The 18,128-nt window shown below is 43.1% G+C and overlaps 1 protein-coding gene across 2 annotated transcripts in view; it reads right to left on the bottom strand.

Annotated features, from left to right (window-relative positions):
* tenm1 (teneurin transmembrane protein 1) overlaps positions 1–18,128 on the bottom strand; it is a 165,048-nt gene that overhangs the window by 26,500 nt on the left and 120,420 nt on the right. For both annotated transcript variants that reach the window (XM_028982715.1, XM_028982716.1), the window contains exons 15-22: positions 16,798–17,014; positions 15,740–15,859; positions 15,210–15,471; positions 12,376–12,643; positions 10,246–10,389; positions 8,801–9,050; positions 7,945–7,965; positions 6,183–6,415 (exon numbers count right to left, since the gene is read on the bottom strand). In XM_028982715.1, the coding sequence (XP_028838548.1) occupies positions 6,183–6,415; positions 7,945–7,965; positions 8,801–9,050; positions 10,246–10,389; positions 12,376–12,643; positions 15,210–15,471; positions 15,740–15,859; positions 16,798–17,014 (1,515 nt within the window). The remainder of the gene's footprint in view (positions 1–6,182; positions 6,416–7,944; positions 7,966–8,800; positions 9,051–10,245; positions 10,390–12,375; positions 12,644–15,209; positions 15,472–15,739; positions 15,860–16,797; positions 17,015–18,128) is intronic.

The following is an 18,128-nucleotide window of genomic DNA, read 5'->3' as shown; positions in this document are numbered from 1 at the left end:
GCTTTCTGTATAGCGATGATAAAGCGCTGGGTTATGACCCACAGTTAATCTCACTGTCCCTGCCAATTTAGTAAAATCATAAAAGACAAGATAAGACAAGACGAGAGGACACGAGACACTTTTCCATTTCTTTTTATGTGTTAGCCCCTACGTTCATATTCCTCTCCCTAAATTCTTCTGTCCTAATGATTTTTACATTTTTTTTTTATCTCAGGCCCACTCCATTTTCCATTTCATCCTGACTCACCACTCGCTCTTCCATTCTCCTTCACTCTGCTCCACCCTCCCTCCCTTCCGCTCCTCCATCAGTGAGAGTGATCTCTCTGTTCCGAATGAATGAGTGCGCTCTCACGCACAACTGCACCTGCCACTCATACTCACTCACACACACACACACACACACGGGCATGCTGCTCGCCGTTACAGTGGCAGTCCGCACACACAGGAACATCACAGAAGGGAACATATCCTTTCCTGCATGTGTTCCCTGGGCAAAGCATTGTGGCTGGGGGAGGATAATTGCCTATATGTGCATGTGTGTGTGTGTGTGTGAGTGTCTGTGACATAGGAACACTTGAGCTGTTACATCAGGTGTGTACCCGTGCCAGAGCTGAGATAATCCTTATGATCTGTGCTACAGTGCTTTAAAGGAGATGCCGGACCGACTGGGCAGATTAAGAAGGGATTGTGTGTAATGTGTAGGTTCCCATAATCTCCGTAATTACCGCCCACATCCCCTACCGCCTCACGTTTAATCCCTCCGGCAGCCGGAGAGAAACACGATGCATAGTCTTCTGGATTAACATTCCAGTTGATGTTTGTTTGTCTTTAAAGACTGTTTTTCTTGCTCTCCGCTAATTAAATCGCATTATTGCACTAATCAAGATGCACAAGCTGATGTCCATTTCATGGACTAGTAGAGCCTCCTACCAAGTAAAGAGAGAGAGAAAAAAATCAATATTCCATATGAATCTTTTTTTTGGTAATAATGCATCCATTGACATAAATTAATCAATACCCCTCCCAAGTCAGATAAGAGGGCTAGATAAGGTAAATATGGTTTAAATTGGTTTGTGCCACAAAAGCCTTTCATTATTCTTAATTTGTTTTATTGTTATTATTAGTATTAAGCATCTAATTCAAAACACTGTTATATTTGTAAAGACCTCATGCCAGTCATCTGATATTAGCAGATGTACAGTTTAATTCTGATAATACCATATCGTTTTACAAATGCATCTCCAGTCATGAACGCTACTGGAGTTCTGAACAAGGACCATTTCCAGATAAAAGCAGACCTGTCTCTTCAGAAATCAGAACAATACACCATCTTTTTCCAGCCAGTGGAGTGTAAAAGAATGGATCGATCGAAAGGAAACCCAAAATGACGTAGCTTTAAACCACTTACAGTTGGATTCCCAATTATTTTACACACAATGGGTGCCTTAAAAGCTCTGTTATACACTCAGACCACCATTACAAAAGTGTAGAATTATGCTATCAGGTTAAGGGTGCATTTTACAAAAGCCCTTTTTCTACGTGCCCCGGTCACCTGAAAGTCATGATCTTGTTTGGCTGGCTGGAACAGTGGGCAATTTTGTAGTGAGTTTCAAGGTTAATCCACTTGCTGTCCTGTTTTCATATTCCACAACAGCGGAGGGGTTGCTCCAAATGACTCAGTCACATCCATCTAATGGAGTGACTTCAGTCCCATTAAGCAGGTGATCAGTCAGCTAATTCTGCTAATTTATCATCTAAAATTACCCATGGTCACAAAACAGAGAACCTCCACCACCTTCCTCCTGATTCCCAACAATGTCCTATATGCGCAAGATATAAACGTTCAGTACAGAAGTACAGAAAAATAGTAATAAGAGAGATTTGAGGAATTTATAAAATAGTTGCACTCTTCAGCGGCACAATGGCTGGACATGGTGAGGAAGAAGGACGCCAACAACGTCACAAAACAGGAGTTAAATACATGGTGAACAGGATGGGAGAAATCAAGTAACAATGACCCGATGCTGAGCAGACACGAACAGGGCAGGTTTATACAATCAGATACTGTCAGGATCTGGTCCGAAATGGGAGTTTAATTGTTGTCCTGTGTAATGTTCCCTAATCGTTTTCACCTGTGTCAAATGTTTAAAGCTGCCCTGTTTGTTTCTGTCCGCGGTCAGGTCTTTAACGTTATGTTCCATGTTCACCAGTGTCTACGTCTCGGATGTCTCCCCTGTCTTGTGCTTCACAAATTAAACCCCGGTTTCGTGATGTCAGGTGAAAGCGTCCTTCATTCCTCGTCTCCTCGTCACTCTTCGTCCTCCTCTCTGTGCCCCCGCCGCGTCATGCCCGCAGGGACGTGACAGATACAGGCGAAAACAATCAGGAAACATCATAACACAAAACTAACATGAAACTCTGGTCCAAATCCCAGACCCGGAGTTGCCCCTTCCAGACCGGATCATGACACTCAGTGTGTGTGTTATATTGCCTTTTTTCTTTCACAGTTTTCACAATTTCACTTTTCCCTTCGACTGCTCCCATTAGGGATTGCCACAGCAGACCAACCGGTCACAATTTACACAATTTACACTCCACACTTACCCAAACTGACATTTCACAAAGAATTGTATTATTTAAAGAAAAAAATCATGCAATCTTGCACATACCAGAGATCAAGGGCACCCGTACAGTATATTAATACAAATACCTTTCATACAATGTTTAAAGACCCTTTCTAACCAAGTACAGGGATCAGCAGTGAGATAAGTAAAAAGTACTTTAAATAGGAACTCTAGTCAAGGGAATAGAATCCAAGAGAATCATAGGAAATGGCAGAAATAAAAATGGAAACCAAAGAGGAATATATAATAAAACAATAAGACAAAAGAGCTTTTGAGAACAAGGTCTTCTGAATTACTGAACCACGTCTGTGTGACCCCAGGTGTGAAGAGCTAGCGGGGGACTTTCACATTTCGGAAATGTGTGTGGAGCAGAGCTCATGATGAGAGATGTGAGGTAAAAATATGCTACTTTGACAACTTAATCAGTTGCACACATGGCAAGATGTTTCATGCCATCCTACCTGCAGTGCTGAATTTGTCAGGAGAGATGGTGCCTCCACAGCAGAACCGCTGCCTTATCTACCCTAAGACGCTCACACAGTCAGGTCCAGAGAGCCATTCCCCTGGCTCTCATTAAGAGGAGAGCGTAGGGGCGTGCCCTGGTAAGGCCACCTCTGGTCATGGTCCTCAACACATCGACATGACCCAAAAGTCTTCTGCTACTGTTACTCAGCAACCTCAGAGGAGTGATTTAATAACACGGCTCTTTAATGAGGTTCAAACTGTATGCAAATGAGTAGTCTCCTTGGCAACAGGGTGGCCAGCAAGGAAGTCCATAACCCTGTAAGGCCATGGGTTAACGGAACACTCAGATATTGAAGAGAACATGGTGCCAAGGTAAAATAGAAGTAAGCTGAGGTTTCAGTGTAGGTAGACTGGTTAATATGATAAACAAATAAACGAAGTCTTTGGGTCCAGTATTTGCATCAGCACCTCAGCACATGCTTCTGTATTTTTTTCTCTTATTTTTTGAGAGCAGTCGGTCTGCACTGACTTGTTTAGTCTTGTTCACTGTTTTGACTTGCTTTCTTTTTTAATGACAATCACATTGATTAGCACCTCTATTTATGTCCCTAAGTTCACAGTTAAGTCTTTTTCAGTGTTTTTCAGTGTTCAGTGTTTTTTTTGTATTATGGCATGTTTTACCTTAAATCACTCACTCACTATTTATAAGCTCAGCTTCCAGAGTCCCTGCCATAACACTGGGCGCAGGGCGGAGGCTATCCGCAGGGTGCACACTCACTGCTACGACCAATTTAGAATCACCGCTGCACATAGTCTACATGACTTTGGCTAGTAGGAGGAAACCGGAGAACCACAGAGGAAGCCCACACCTACAATAGGAGAGCATATGCATAATGACCTTGGGGTGAGAGGTCATGCTACATCCCTCATGTTTTACCATGTACAGGAAATGCACAGAAATATCCAGAAATGGTCTGGAACTGTAGATGAAAGATCTGTAATGGCTCAGCACATTAAAAATTAAAAAGTGAGCCGAGATTTGACATGCAATCGCTGCATGTCTGCAGGTTTTTAATTGCTCATTCTTACTGCCGTTTTCCCACATACATTGAAATGAGTCCTAAGACCCTTCACTTCACCCAATGAGGCGTGAGAAACAGACAAATCCAGCAGACATTTGTGTGCATTAGTTACGCCCCCCTGTGTCACTCATCCTGATAGAGCGACAGGCAGGGGAAGTGTCCAGATGAGTGTGACAGTGACAGAGGAGCAGGTAAAGATCCACCGGCGTCTCTAATGGATTCTGCGCCTGATTTAGCAGGGAGAGCGGCACTGTCATCTTTCATAATCCAGCCCTCTCCCTCAGGCTCCAGCTGAAGCTAAAATAACGCCCCTCTTTCCTCTTTCCCCTCTCCTGCGCTCTACCTTTCCACTTATCCCTCCCTCCGTCCTTCTCCCTGATTCCGGCTCCTTAACTTCTGAAGTGTCGTCCATTTAGAGCCTCCCGTATGGTCAAGGGTAATGACATTCAGGACAGCTCTGAGTGAACAAATAATGTCAATAGTAATAATAGCCACAACAAATCTGCGCCTGTGCTGACATCACAGACACCTTGTCAGCCATCCTGGAAACCATGGCAGCCAGACGGGGCCGTCCAGGCATTAGCAGCAGCAGCCCGGACAGCAGCGGCACTCAGTGTGATTACAGCCCTGCCTCTCATAAATCTTCATTTAATGGCTGGATCAATAATACAAGCAGCCAATGAGTGTGGAGAGGCACTTAGGGGAAGTGAGGAACGCCAGGGAGAGCAGAGGAAACCGAAAAGTGGTAAACACAAACATTGCTGCTCTCCAACACACTGCAATTCTTACACACTGTTTTACTGACTGTTACTGGTGTGTGTAATGCATGGTGTGTGATGTCTTGTAGTTGCACATTTATATTACATGCTACATATTTGTTACCCTAGGGCCTTAAAAAGATATGAAAACAACTGTGTGTGTGTGTGTGTGTGTGTGTGTGAGTCACTGCCCACCTGACATTGATAAAGTGGAGCTCTATTGTCACGCCAGGCCAGAACTGTTATAATTAATAGCTGTAATATTTTCAGTGCCACTGGGGGAAGAGGGGAGAGTGTCGATATGACATCAATACGAATGAAGGGACAAACACGGCCGCCACTTCTGTCCCACTATCTCCCTTCTCTCCACTTCCTGCACGTGCAGGAATCCAGCACAGCCTAGAGTGTTTGAACTTCAAAGCCTGCCATGTATGGGAACAGAGGATGGATGGATTATCATTAGTGGACAAAGCCCCAACTTCCACCCACTTCAAGGGCCTCCTATTGACAGAACAGCACTACATAAACCGGGACTAATAATTTATGTGTCTGTCAGCTTGAAAAGGCTTTAGAGCTCGAGCAGGAATACAGAAAGCACTGATTTTATGCCTCTCATCATTCCATTCCGAATCTCTTTATTGGATCGTATTTCTCTCCTTAAAAGATTTATGCCATGCTGCTATTGCTGGATCTGACTGGGCTACACTGGCAGCTGTGTTTTTAAAACCAATGGCAGTAAAACAGGGACACTGGGATCCATTCTTCCAGAAATCAGGAATTGGAGATGTTTATGAGGACAAAAATAAATGTAGAAAAAAATGCTTCACATGGCATAATATAAAAAAAACAGTTTTGGAATCCAGTTAGCCAGTTAGTAATTATCCATTAACAATTAACGATAGAAATGAACACAATTTTGTTTGTGCTCCAGTATATGAACTGGTTGTATTGAGCTATAAGTGCCAAAGAATCACCAGATTCAGATCCACCAATACATTATACAAAAACTATTTTATGTTCCTTGTGTTATATACTGTGTTTACATAAATGTTGCAATAAACCACCAACTATTTTCTCATTTTCTAAGCAAGGAAATAAGGGCTGGCTCAGTTCTCTTTTCCAATTGGTTGCATGGCAGAGGAGCAATAAAATTGCAATTTGAAACGATCCAAATACGTTTTTTTTTATATTTACAGCATCCATCATGCTGAATGCTGTATGTATGTTAGCCCTGTGAAGGCTCGGGCGTTTACCTCTTGGGTTGCTGAGAGAAGCCTCTGTGGCTTTGCCGCCGTCGCCGCAGTGGTTCTGGTGGAATGGGGTGCACTGCTCGCCTGTCCCTGCCACCACTTCCACGTTGCGGCTCAGGTCTTTGGGCTCGGTGAGGGTGCGAAGGCGGTACACCCGCCGACTGCTGGTGTCAGACAGGTACAGGGCCTCGTTCACAGGATCCATGGCAAGATAGTACTTATGAGCCGGGCTGGTGCTGAAAAAGAGAGCGACCCGGTGCTGTTGCTTCATTGTAAATTTCATAAAAACAAAAGTTCTAACGAAGAGGATCGGATTATGGTGCTGATTCTTAGACTGTTAAGGGGTTAACTGCAAAATCTTGCCATTTGCACTTCTAAAAAAACGCTCATTCAGCACTAACTGCAGCATTCAATTGCAGGTTGTGACTGAAACCACTGGGTTTAACAGCATAACTACATAACACACTCTGCATCCAAAAACGCAGAGGAATTAAAATAGATATATATATATTAAAATAAAATAGAGCACAGCATATTATAATAATATAAAAAAAAATGCAAACAAGTGTATCCAGTTTCATAAATGTGCTCAATGGCTTATGCACGTTTACATTTGTGCCACGGTTACATGAATTTCACCTCATTCATGTGTATGTGCGTATGTATATATGGGTGGTTATGCATGGTCCCCAAAGACTTGTTAATATCTATAAATCCCCCGGTGACTTGTTATGCCTGCTTACGTCCCTCCTGTCTCCCATAAACTGCAGTTAGATATGGTCGGATGCTGGTGGGTGTTTGATGCTAGCTCTCAGGGAGACCGGTTTGAAACACAGACTCCTAAATTAACAGGGCCTAGGAGGCATCCATCTCAGCTTCAGAGGGGGAACCGCAGTGGTACAGCAACGCCGACAGATCTTCCTTTGAAGTCACCGCATTTAAAAGCAGCACGTGTGATCTAATCCTTAAAGATGGGCTTCTGACAGCTAAATTACACCACAGCCCCACGGAGGACCCCTGGAAGGAGCGGGAAGAAACAAGGCAGATAAGGGTCCTAATAGTGACGGATGCTGAGCTTGACTGATCTTTCGAACACTGGCAGAGTTCCCATTGCAAACTCAGGTATATTTAGAAATTATCGAGGAAAAGAAATTCACTTTTTTTTTCTGTTGCTGGAATAAAATCAAATATTTTATATCTCTCGCTCTCTACTGTGGAGAGGCTTCTGTGGTCAGGGCTTCATGCTGTGTGGGTGACATCGATAGGCATGCGTGGTGTTGGTGGGTCAGTATAGGTCCGGACCCTCGCTAGCACACACGTTCACTCACAGCGGGCGGGGCTCACGACTCTAAACACACGATAAAGGAAGGCCTTGGATCTGATAAGAGGCTGCACTTTCAAGCACGAAACCTCCTCTCGGCACCTTTTCTCCTTTCTCCCTCACTGTGAGAGGAGCACTGCTAATCTGTGTTAGCGTCAGATCCAGGTCAATAGGACGCCTTATCAACTTCATTGCTAAAATCCCCCAACACACAAACACACATACACATAATCCTCTCCTCAAAAACTGCTTGCATCAAATGCAGCACTCAGATATAGTCTGCAACTAGACTGAGGTGATAAAATGGAGCTAACGGCACAAGATCAAGTCTCAAAGTTCAGTGCATTAGCATTAGAGAACACGTGTTATGCTTAATAACTTATGTTTAATAACTGACTTTGCAGTATTAATTACAACAAATTAATGAATGCATTTGCACTGTACCTGTGTCTTATGTCTCGGTTCCTGCAAAAACAAAAAAAAAAACATCATTGCTGTTTCTTTTGGAAGCATATTATTATCAGTCAGTACATGCATCCATTATATTTGAGTCAGTTCAGAGTTGCACACACAATAATGCAAAGTATCTTGAAGTCTACTTGAAGTTTTAATAATGCTCTTATGAGCTTATGGCAGCTTGTCCAACACAAACAGCCCATTCCAACAAAACCTGTGTCTAGTGTCAAGTGCATTGTTCATAGTATAAAATCCATTAAATTAGGTGATAAAAAATTAAACGTGACTTAAACCAAAAAAAAAAAAAAATCACACAATAATGACAATATTTTGTCAATGACAATATCTCACATAAATATTGGGCTCATGCATATCCATAAATAGCATAGACTTTATTATCTGATTGTAACATCACTTGACAGCTACCAGAAGGACATAGTGTTAGATAAGCAAAGTCAGAGATGGAGCTAAATTTCATCATGGTTACTAAAGTCTTTACAACACTCATTTTCTCTTTCCTTCAGCTGCCCCCAATAGGAGCTGCCACTGCGAATCAACTGGTCTGGCTGGCCGCATGATTGATGGCAAATCTTTACAACAGCCATAATAATTAGAAATAGTAAGGCGGTGGCATAATATTATTCATATAATTAAACATATGATTCATTGAATTAAATGGGGTGTGCTATATATATTGATAAAATAAAATTTCCAAGTATTATTTTTGTTTGAAGGTGTTTTTCTCTCATTTTCACTCTCATATTTTTGTGGATGGCCTGAGGGTTTGCACAGTCCTGTATCCCTTGTGCTTTCCTGAAACAGTGCTGATGCTCGATTGACCCACCTCAGCTCCAGGATGCTGATGACGAAGCCATTGGGAAGGATCCTCCTGATGAAGTTGAAGTCTCCTACGTAGATGCTGCCGTCAGAGCCACAGGCTAGTGCCACGGGAGCGAACAGCTTCCTGCCAGCTGCTGGGCCGTTGCAGCTGGGGCAGGGGATCGCCCGCACTGCGCCCGTCCCCATCACCGTGGAGATGACTGGAGGCTGCTGGGAAATGAAGACGTTCTCACCGTTGCCTTTGTGGAGGATACCTGATAGAGGCAGTAGAAGAAGAGAGAGAGTGAGAGTGATGACAGAATGAGCCTAGATGAGAGGATTTCGCTCCTCTTCTGTTGTCAAGATCAGCGTATTTTGAATTTTAATAGTCTCTGAAAAGCTCTCAGCTCTCTTTGCTGGAATTTAAGAATGGCATGACCCAGGTTATGTCATGGTGACCTCATCTGGATTTTAAATCTTTCTCTTTCGTTTTGTGCTTTGAGATTTTATATATGCAGTCTTTGTCCTCCCTGTTTGTATCTTGGATTTATAAACTTGTTGGATGTGATGCACCCCTTCTAACTCTCCTGTGTTTATGTAGACATTTACTGAACTGCTCCATTTCGTACTCTTGTCATGACTGTTTGTTGAACTGCTGCCTGATATGGTCCAATGCATTTTATTTGAGCTGCACTCAATAAACTTCTACATTCCCCTCCTCTCCGTGTGTGTTTTGAGGACATCTAGAAGGGTAATAAATGTATCATACATGCATTTTGATTTCTGATTGTGGCTGCATGGTATTTTCTCAGAATGTATTAATGAGGTGTAGGTGAATTGCCTGGGCCAGAAGATGGATAGGTGATGTGCTGAAGGTGTGTAGGTGATCTACCAGGGTCAGTACATGTATCTACGATGTGCTGAAGGTGTGTAGGTGATCTGCCAGGTTCAGTAGATGAATGAGTGATGTGCTGAAGGTGTGTAGGTGATCTGCCAGGGTCAGTAGCTGAATGAGTTATGTGCTGAAGGTGTGTAGGTGATCTGCCAGGGTCAGTAGATGAATGAGTGATGTGCTGAAGGTGTGTAGGTGATCTGTCAGGGTCAGTAGATGAATGAGTGATGTGCTGAAGGTGTGTAGGTGATCTGCCAGGGTCAGTAGCTGAATGAGTTATGTGCTGAAGGTGTGTAGGTGATCTGCCAGGGTCAGTAGATGAATGAGTGATGTGCTGAAGGTGTGTGGGTGATCTGCCAGGGTCAGTACATGTATCTATGATGTGCTGAAGGTGTGTAGGTGACCTGCCAGGGTCAGTAGATGAATGAGTGGTGTGCTGGAGGTGTGTAGGTGATCTGCCTGGGTCAGTAGATGGATAGGTGATGTGCTGAAGGTGTGTAGGTGAAATGCTTGGTTTGGTAGATGTATGAAGAAGGATTGATGACGTGTAGGACTGGGTCAACAACTGAATCACTTACCGCTCTCCAGGTTCAGGCTGTGATGTTTGTCCAGGGACCAGCCACCCAGGTTGGAGGGGATCATCTCAAAGCCCTGCAGCTGCGCAGACCTTCTTTCCCACACAATGAAATCTGGACAGTCCTCATACTCATATCCAACAGACACTGCAGAGACACACACAGAATGTAAGTTACCAAAAATCATTAGGAATTTTGAAGCCTATAATATTAGGCTTATATGTCTGCAGTATAGGTGTATGCATTGTGTGTGAGTGTTTATGCAATTAGCATGCTTGCATTTTTATGCATGTATGTGTTTGTGTGTGTGTGTGTGTGTGTGTGTGTGTGCATTCACACTGCTGTAATGCGGTGTCAGAGAGGCATGTGTTTCTGTTCTAGCACTCTGCAGCTCTCCAGAGAGCTTTTAATGCATCACTGATATCATCACGCTTCACTGCTCCAACCCTTGGTGTGTGTGTTTGTGCATGTGTGAGAGAGAGACTTTCTCTAACAGACTCCAACACCCCCTCTCTCTTTCCCTCCCTGACTATTTCTCTCTTTCTTCTGTCTCACTCTTTCATAGCGACATAAGCTGTTAGACGAAATGGCTGTAGGCTCTTACTGGGGCCCACTGATGGATGTGCCTTTTACTACCAGCATGAGAGAGAAAAAGAGAGAAAACAGTTAGGCACAAGCACACATAAAAATGAGTGGGAGAGGACGACAGCAAGTGGCAAGCTGGCGGACTGACAGACAGACAGAAAACAGAGCAGAGTGAAAGAGTGTGTGTGTGTGTGTGTGTGTGAACTGAAGTGAATGCAACCATAGCCATGAGCTACAACAGAGAGAATAGAGAAAAGGCAAAGAGTGAGTATGTAGTGAACTATATGTGGATGTTTGGAGTGGATGTTTGGACACAGCATGAGAATGCGAAAGAGAGAAAGAGAGACAGAAATTAATTAGGTAGAGACATTTACAGAGAGAGAGAGAGAGAGAGAGAGAGAGAGAAAGAGAGACCTTTGTTCCCAGTAGCACTCCCAGATAAATGAATACATTTGAGTATTTCTCTGTCCCTTATCGTGGCTGTGCTGTGCTGTGTTGTGCTGAGTGTGTGGGGAATGTGGTTGCTACGTCTGGTGTGTGTGAGGAATATCAATTCAGCCGGCGTCAGCTCTAATTGTGATGCTATGGATATTATTCATAAGTAAACAGAGCAGAACCTTCAGCCGGACCCGTCCACATGATTCACACTTACAGCAGAACACACAGCTGGACACAGCAGAGTTCAGTGAGATTACAGGCTGTACACACAACACAACGCACAAGCACACACAATGCAGACACATGACTTACAGAACAATGAAAAACACAAAATTGGTGTGTCACTATCAACAAATATTCGCTCAGTATTTATCTCTGAAATGAAACACAAACACACATAGAGACACAGAAAGAACTAAAAACAGTTTGACAGTTGTCTTGTCTACACAGTGATATTATCACAAAAACACACAACTGAACATGGATACACACAGACACATATTTCTATACCACAGAGCACTCCTCTGCACCCACACCAGCTGTTGTGTGTGGTTGTGTTAGTGGTTTATACAGGTCTGTGAATGCTGACTGGAGCTTGAGAAACTTTAACAGCCCATTTACTTCCCCATCAGTCTCAGCAAAGCCCAGCTCAGCTCGGAGCCCAATCACCTGCCTGTCCACCTCTCTCTCTCTCTCTCTCTCTCTCTCTCTCTCACACACACCTATAAAAATATCCATAAAACACATCTGGATGTGACACATAAAAGTGTGTGAAATTGCTGGCAAGCACAGTGATGCAGCTAAACTAAAAGACAGTAAATTAAAGGGCTGCCCTTAGACTGCACTACAACATCTGAAAGGCCTGAGGGCTCAGAACAATCCCCCCTCCAAAAAAAAAAAAAAACTACACTAACGCCACGGGGCATGCACAACACATAAACGCTACACCATGTAAGACACTGTAATACAGACTCAGCTCTGTATGCTCTATTGCCTGTAGCTACTACTAATAATAAGTAACCTAATGGTTCATTTCTAACACAACATTTGAAGTTATATATATATGTCATGTTTCAAAAAAGACATTTCTGACAGGCCACACCCACTTACCAAGGGCTTGTACCAGACCAGTCACTTGTTGTCCGTAAATGTCGGTCTTATTCCAGGACAGGACATACACCAGGTTGGGGGTGGCGGGGAACCACTTTTGGTGCAGGCGGCCCTGGATGGAGGTGGCCACGTGCACCTTGGACAGGCCATGGGGTAGGCTGGCGTGGGTCAGCAGGACGCGCAGCAGAGAGCGGTAGCCCGGAGCCCGAGTGCTCAGGTAGTTGAGCTTGAGGAAACTGCCGGGGATGTAGATCTCCTCCTGCACCGCCTGAGGGAGAACAGTACCCAGGGTTACAATCTACACGGGTTTCAGTTTATTTTTTATAAAAAGACAGGGACATTAGACAATTCTTAGACAAGATCTAAAATTGTATGGTGGCCATCCAGGGGTGCTAGGCATGCAGTAGTTACAATTTTAAAGGCCCTGTTTATGGGTTTTTGTTTTACTTTACTTTTCATTTCCACACAGTGAATGACATACTATGTTTGTTTACATTTACATTTACAGCATTTACCAGACGCCCTTATCCAGAGAGACTTACAATCAGTAGTTACAGGGACAGTCCCCCCCTGGAGACACTCAGGGTTAAGCGTCTTGCTTAGGGACACAATGGTAGTAAGTGGGATTTGAACCTGGGTCTTCTGGTTCATAGGCGAGTGTGTTACCCACTAGGCTACTACCTGTATGCCCACGTCTGATGATGATTCAGTTCAAGACTATCAGAGTTATCTAGGGTCATGGGGACAGCAGTCTCCGCGTACATGGCAAGAAAACCCCTCAGCCATTCCATGGGGATAAACACACCAACACAGTGGGAGTAAACCACTTTACATTCCTCATAGCAAACTGTAATTGTAGATGTAATACATTGGATCAAACTACAGTACATTTTCTCCAAGGAGCACAGTTAACCTTTCAATGCTTTCCATGCAAATATAATCACAGAAACCACTACATCAACATTATTAAAAAGAGCGCTCCAAGACAATGGGTTTATGAAAGGTATAGTGAAGCTTGACCTAACTGCATGTTTGCATCCTGTAAAACAGCTTACTGTGAATATTAAAAATCACATTTCTGACATTATGTTTCATCACTCTTGAACTTCGCTGCTGGGAAACAGAAATTTGTGGTGACGCCTCGTGACATGGAGCAACAAGTTTAATGTAATTTGCAATGCCACAGACAAACTGCACTAAAAAACATGAACTCTCCACAGCAAGGGGAGAGGAAGGAAAATGGGAGGAGAGAAATGAACAGAGCAGTATAATGTATGCACATGAAGATGTAAAAATTCATTACACAGGTGAGTTATCTGACCGGCTGCAGCAGCCCATGAATATTCTGAGGTGTTAAACACCTCCTTCACAAACTCTGCTGAAGCCTGACTGCCCTACCCCCCCATCACCATCAAAACCCCATAATGCAGATGCACAGTGAACAGCCTGCTAAATCTTCATTAATAACACTTGTTAAAAACTGAACATAGAACACATACATTCATATGCACACACACACAAACAGAGGCACAGACATACAGGTATATAGAGGAACAGATGGCGGTGCATGCTGATTAGTGAAACATAGGAAGATGATATCACAGCCACAGCGACAGCCAGGTGGAAATTACACTGGAAGGAAGAAACAGAAATGCATGGAAAGAGAGGAGGGGAAAACATTGTTTTGACCAAGAGGAAGAGAATTTTTTTTTTTTTTACAGGCCGTATCAAAGCATAGGCGGACAAACCCATCTGTATCGGCAGAAACTCATTACAACAGAGTCAGGTAGTACAATGCTGTTTATGAGAACAGGATTGAACACAGGTTTCAGCGGTGTCAGAGGCATCCAGAATAATACTGTATTTACAGCAAAATCAATGTGGCAGGAACACAAGCTCTATATGGCTTTGTCTTGTGAAACTTCTAATGTATGCTGGAACATGCTACTCTAGCTTTATCTTAAATTACTTTAATGTTAAACTAAAATGAAAAATGTAAAAGGCATATTCAATATTGTAATTCACTGAATGAACACCAATTCTACAAGGTGTGAGGTTAAGGAGTTTATCCTTAACCTAATTTTGAGGGTGTTCTTTGTTTCAGAAAATAGTCTAAGAAATATTTTAAAACCAATTAAGGTACTATTTGTAAATAAACATTTTTTCTAATTAATGATAATAACTATTATTACATGCATATTATAATGTAAATCATGAGAACAATATTAAGAAGATATGCCATACCATAACAAGTGGTAACAGAGTGCAGTTAAGATAGTCAAATTTGCAATAAAAAAACAGTATTTTGTCATATATTCAAACAGAACAATTATTGATATGGTGCATATCAATATATCAGTACAAAAAGAGCATGTGACTCACATAGCGCATCTTCCTCACTTACACTGACCCAACGACACAGCGTCCCTCAACCTCATGTCAGTAATGAGAAATGCATGAAACTTTTAAATTTGACTCCTGACTTGTAATTACTTTGATACAGAGATAGCTGAACCTGCTCAATGTAAAGTTTAGCTAGTGTTGATACATTCAGTGCTAAATTACTCACTCACACCAATGTAATACATTCACTATTAAAGTCTGCGACCTGATACTTTTGATCGGTATTGGGCATATTTTCAGTCGTCTTAGTCATCTGTGTGATATTGCAAATTACATTGCTGTTTTTTCACTATTTGCATGTAAGAAACACATGACAGAGTTGTCAGCATACACTGTTCAGCAGAACAGTGTGGAAGCTCTGCACCTTTTCCAAGTGATTCTGAAGTGCCCTTGTTTGCGAACCCTCATTAACAGAGGTCTGCGAAATGTACCTGCAGCTCAGGGACAGCCGGTCCTCTCTCCTCACAGGTGCCAGCAAATCGCGTGAGCGGGGAGGGGAGCACTATGGGATAGGGGCTGGCCAGGTTCTTCTGCTCGCAGACAGGCACTTTGGGCTTGGCCCGGTCCATGATGACGCGCTCTAGGACCACAAACTGGTTCCAAGGCAGCCAGACAGTGCGCCTCTGGAAGAGGAACGGGGCTCTCTGGAAGAGCAGGGAGATGGCGATCCCACCCACGGCGACCAGGTCGAAGCTGCAGGCAAGAGGCGGTTATGGACACAGCTAGGTAAAACTCACATTCAGAGATGATCAGTCCCAGTATCACATTCACAAGTTCTTACCATAATGTTCAGGTGTCCAGTGATCAGCAACTGACCACTGATGAAGAGCTATAACACACGATGGTGCATCTATAATTAAGTGGCCAGAGCTGTCCTCAAACATGCGAACAGTAGACCTCGGGGTACTGTGTGTTTCTGCAGATGAGAAGAGTGGTCTGGTCTAGTCTGAACTGATCTTACCTGCCGTCCTGTCGACTGAGGGTGTAGCCGTAATCCGGACTCTGCTGGAAGGTGATGTTCACTCCCACCAGTGCTGTACCATCCGCTGCAACCACCTGTCCACGGATCACACACACACGACTATGCACAAACACACACGCAAGGAACATGAAAGAAGAATAAAAGATTAATAAAACGAGTAACAATGTAATAATCTTGTAATTGGCTGATTGTACACAAATTTTGCAAGTGACAGCATTACAACAACGGCATTACAAAAATAAAGAGTAATTTTTCAGTAATGGGTAATTTGACCAAATACTGTTTCTCTCTTTACAATGCCGTTACCATTAGCGATAATAACAGTAATTAAGCTGTTTTCATCCAACGAGCCACAGGAGCAGCAAGGCATTTATTTGGTGAGGGGTGAGGGGAAGGGTGAGGCAACCACAAAAAGTGATGATTTGCTAAGCTTGAGTTAAACTTCATAGTAAAAGCAAACCAGAGGCAGAGGCGGGCGGGTGTTTACACAAACACACATACATGATAGAGACCCAGCAATGGCATATGTAAAAGTACTGTTTTTACAGTGGAACTACGGACATGGAACTAAGTCTTTATCGAGCAAAAGCTCCTCTCATCATCATCTCATGCTTCATCAAACCTAGTGGCAAGAATGTGGAAGTCGTTAGCAGCTCAAATCTATGTGGAGGCGGAGCCCTGACATACACATTTTTTACATATTTGAACATTTTATGTTACTTTCCTTGGTAACTTACTTCTTTTATAATGCTGTAACATTATTTTATTACTTACTTTTTTTACATAATTTATTACTTTATTTAAATAATGTGGCCAAACACTGGTCCGTGTGTGTACATTTACATTTGCAATGATTAATTATCCAGAGTAGTTTACAATCAGTACAGTCCCCCAGAGCAACTGTCTTTCTCAGGGAATATATGGTGGTAAGTGGGGTTCGAACCTGTGTCTTCTGATTCATAGGCAAGTGTGCTACCCACTCCAACCACACTGTGCGTGTTTGTGTGTGTGTGTGTGTGTGTGTGTGTGTAAAGTACCTTCTGTCATATGGGATCTCCCCTGGCAGCACGTGGGTGCTGTCTCTCCCTACAAGGAAGCGCACCCGTTCAAAGAACTGCCGGGCTGGTCGGGACACAAATGGTGTTGAGCTGTGCTGGACCAGGTCTAGAGGGTCCGGGGATCCCTGGCAGAGCAGGCCACTCTCGCAGTTCTGCTGCTGACAGCAGTCAGGGTCCACGCAGTCCACCAGACCATCTGAGACACACAACCAAACAGAAGCAATATGAATCAGTACCAGTTTAATCTAATAGTGGCCCAGGCTTTTATTGCCCCTAAAAATGAATATATGTCTACATGAAAGTAACTGTAATGACATAAATGACATAAGTAGTGGAACAATATTTTGGGTCATAGTTGAATAACAGGACACATAACTTTATATTTAAATGTTTCTGTTCACCTTAGTGAATAAGCACAAGCTTTTTAAGGAGTTGGCAATTATTAATCATTGCATCCATTAAAAAAATACTAATGCCACCCACGCTATTCATTTAATTAGATGAGCTAACCAGTGATATTAAGAATTTACATAATTTTGTTTTTTTTTAGAATTTATTTTGACACTATGATGAAAGTAACAGAAAGACAGAGGAAAGACAGAAAAATATTTTACAGCATGTGTGCATGTGTGTATACTGTATGTGAGCACACAGTTAAACAACCGGAGCTGATACACACAGTTCCCAGGAAAGATATTGATCTAGCTTTTCACACACACACACACACACACACACACACACACACACACACACACACACACACACACACACACACACAGATTTCATGTAATTGCAGCAGTGGCTGCTAGCGCGTGGTTTTGGGTCGGGCAGAGACGGAAGGGGTCACAGAGAGGGCAGGAAGGGAGGCGGTTAACAGCAGCTACACGGCATCTCTACACTGCAGAAAAAAAGGAAAGGAAAAAACAGATACTGGCTAAAAGCCCAGAGACGCGCGCGTGTGTGTGTGTGTGTTTTAGTGTAGTAGCTCAAACTCACCTCCAGTGTTAATGAGGGCTTTTAATTGAAACTCACTCTCTTTCCCCTCAGTCTGTGAATAACATCCAAATAGGAGCTCTTCACACCAGAGCTCGAGAGTCTGGGTACGAGGGGGCTTTTTCACGCTGCCTGTTATTACACCTCAACACAGTCACTTACCAACACTGCACTACTCAAAAGCACGCAAAGACGCCCAGCTTTTGACATGTATGTCCACATGCACACAAACAGATGTGAAATATGCATGCGTGTACACGTTCACAACTCGAGACTAAAATCATTGCTTTTATTTTTCTGCCTGAGAATTTTGTGAG

Source organism: Denticeps clupeoides, chromosome 6, assembly GCF_900700375.1.
Source record: "Denticeps clupeoides chromosome 6, fDenClu1.1, whole genome shotgun sequence".
In the NCBI taxonomy this organism is placed as follows: domain Eukaryota; kingdom Metazoa; phylum Chordata; class Actinopteri; order Clupeiformes; family Denticipitidae; genus Denticeps; species Denticeps clupeoides.
The sequence above is the reverse complement of the archived record's forward strand: the minus strand, read 5'-3'. Positions and strand labels throughout refer to the sequence as shown.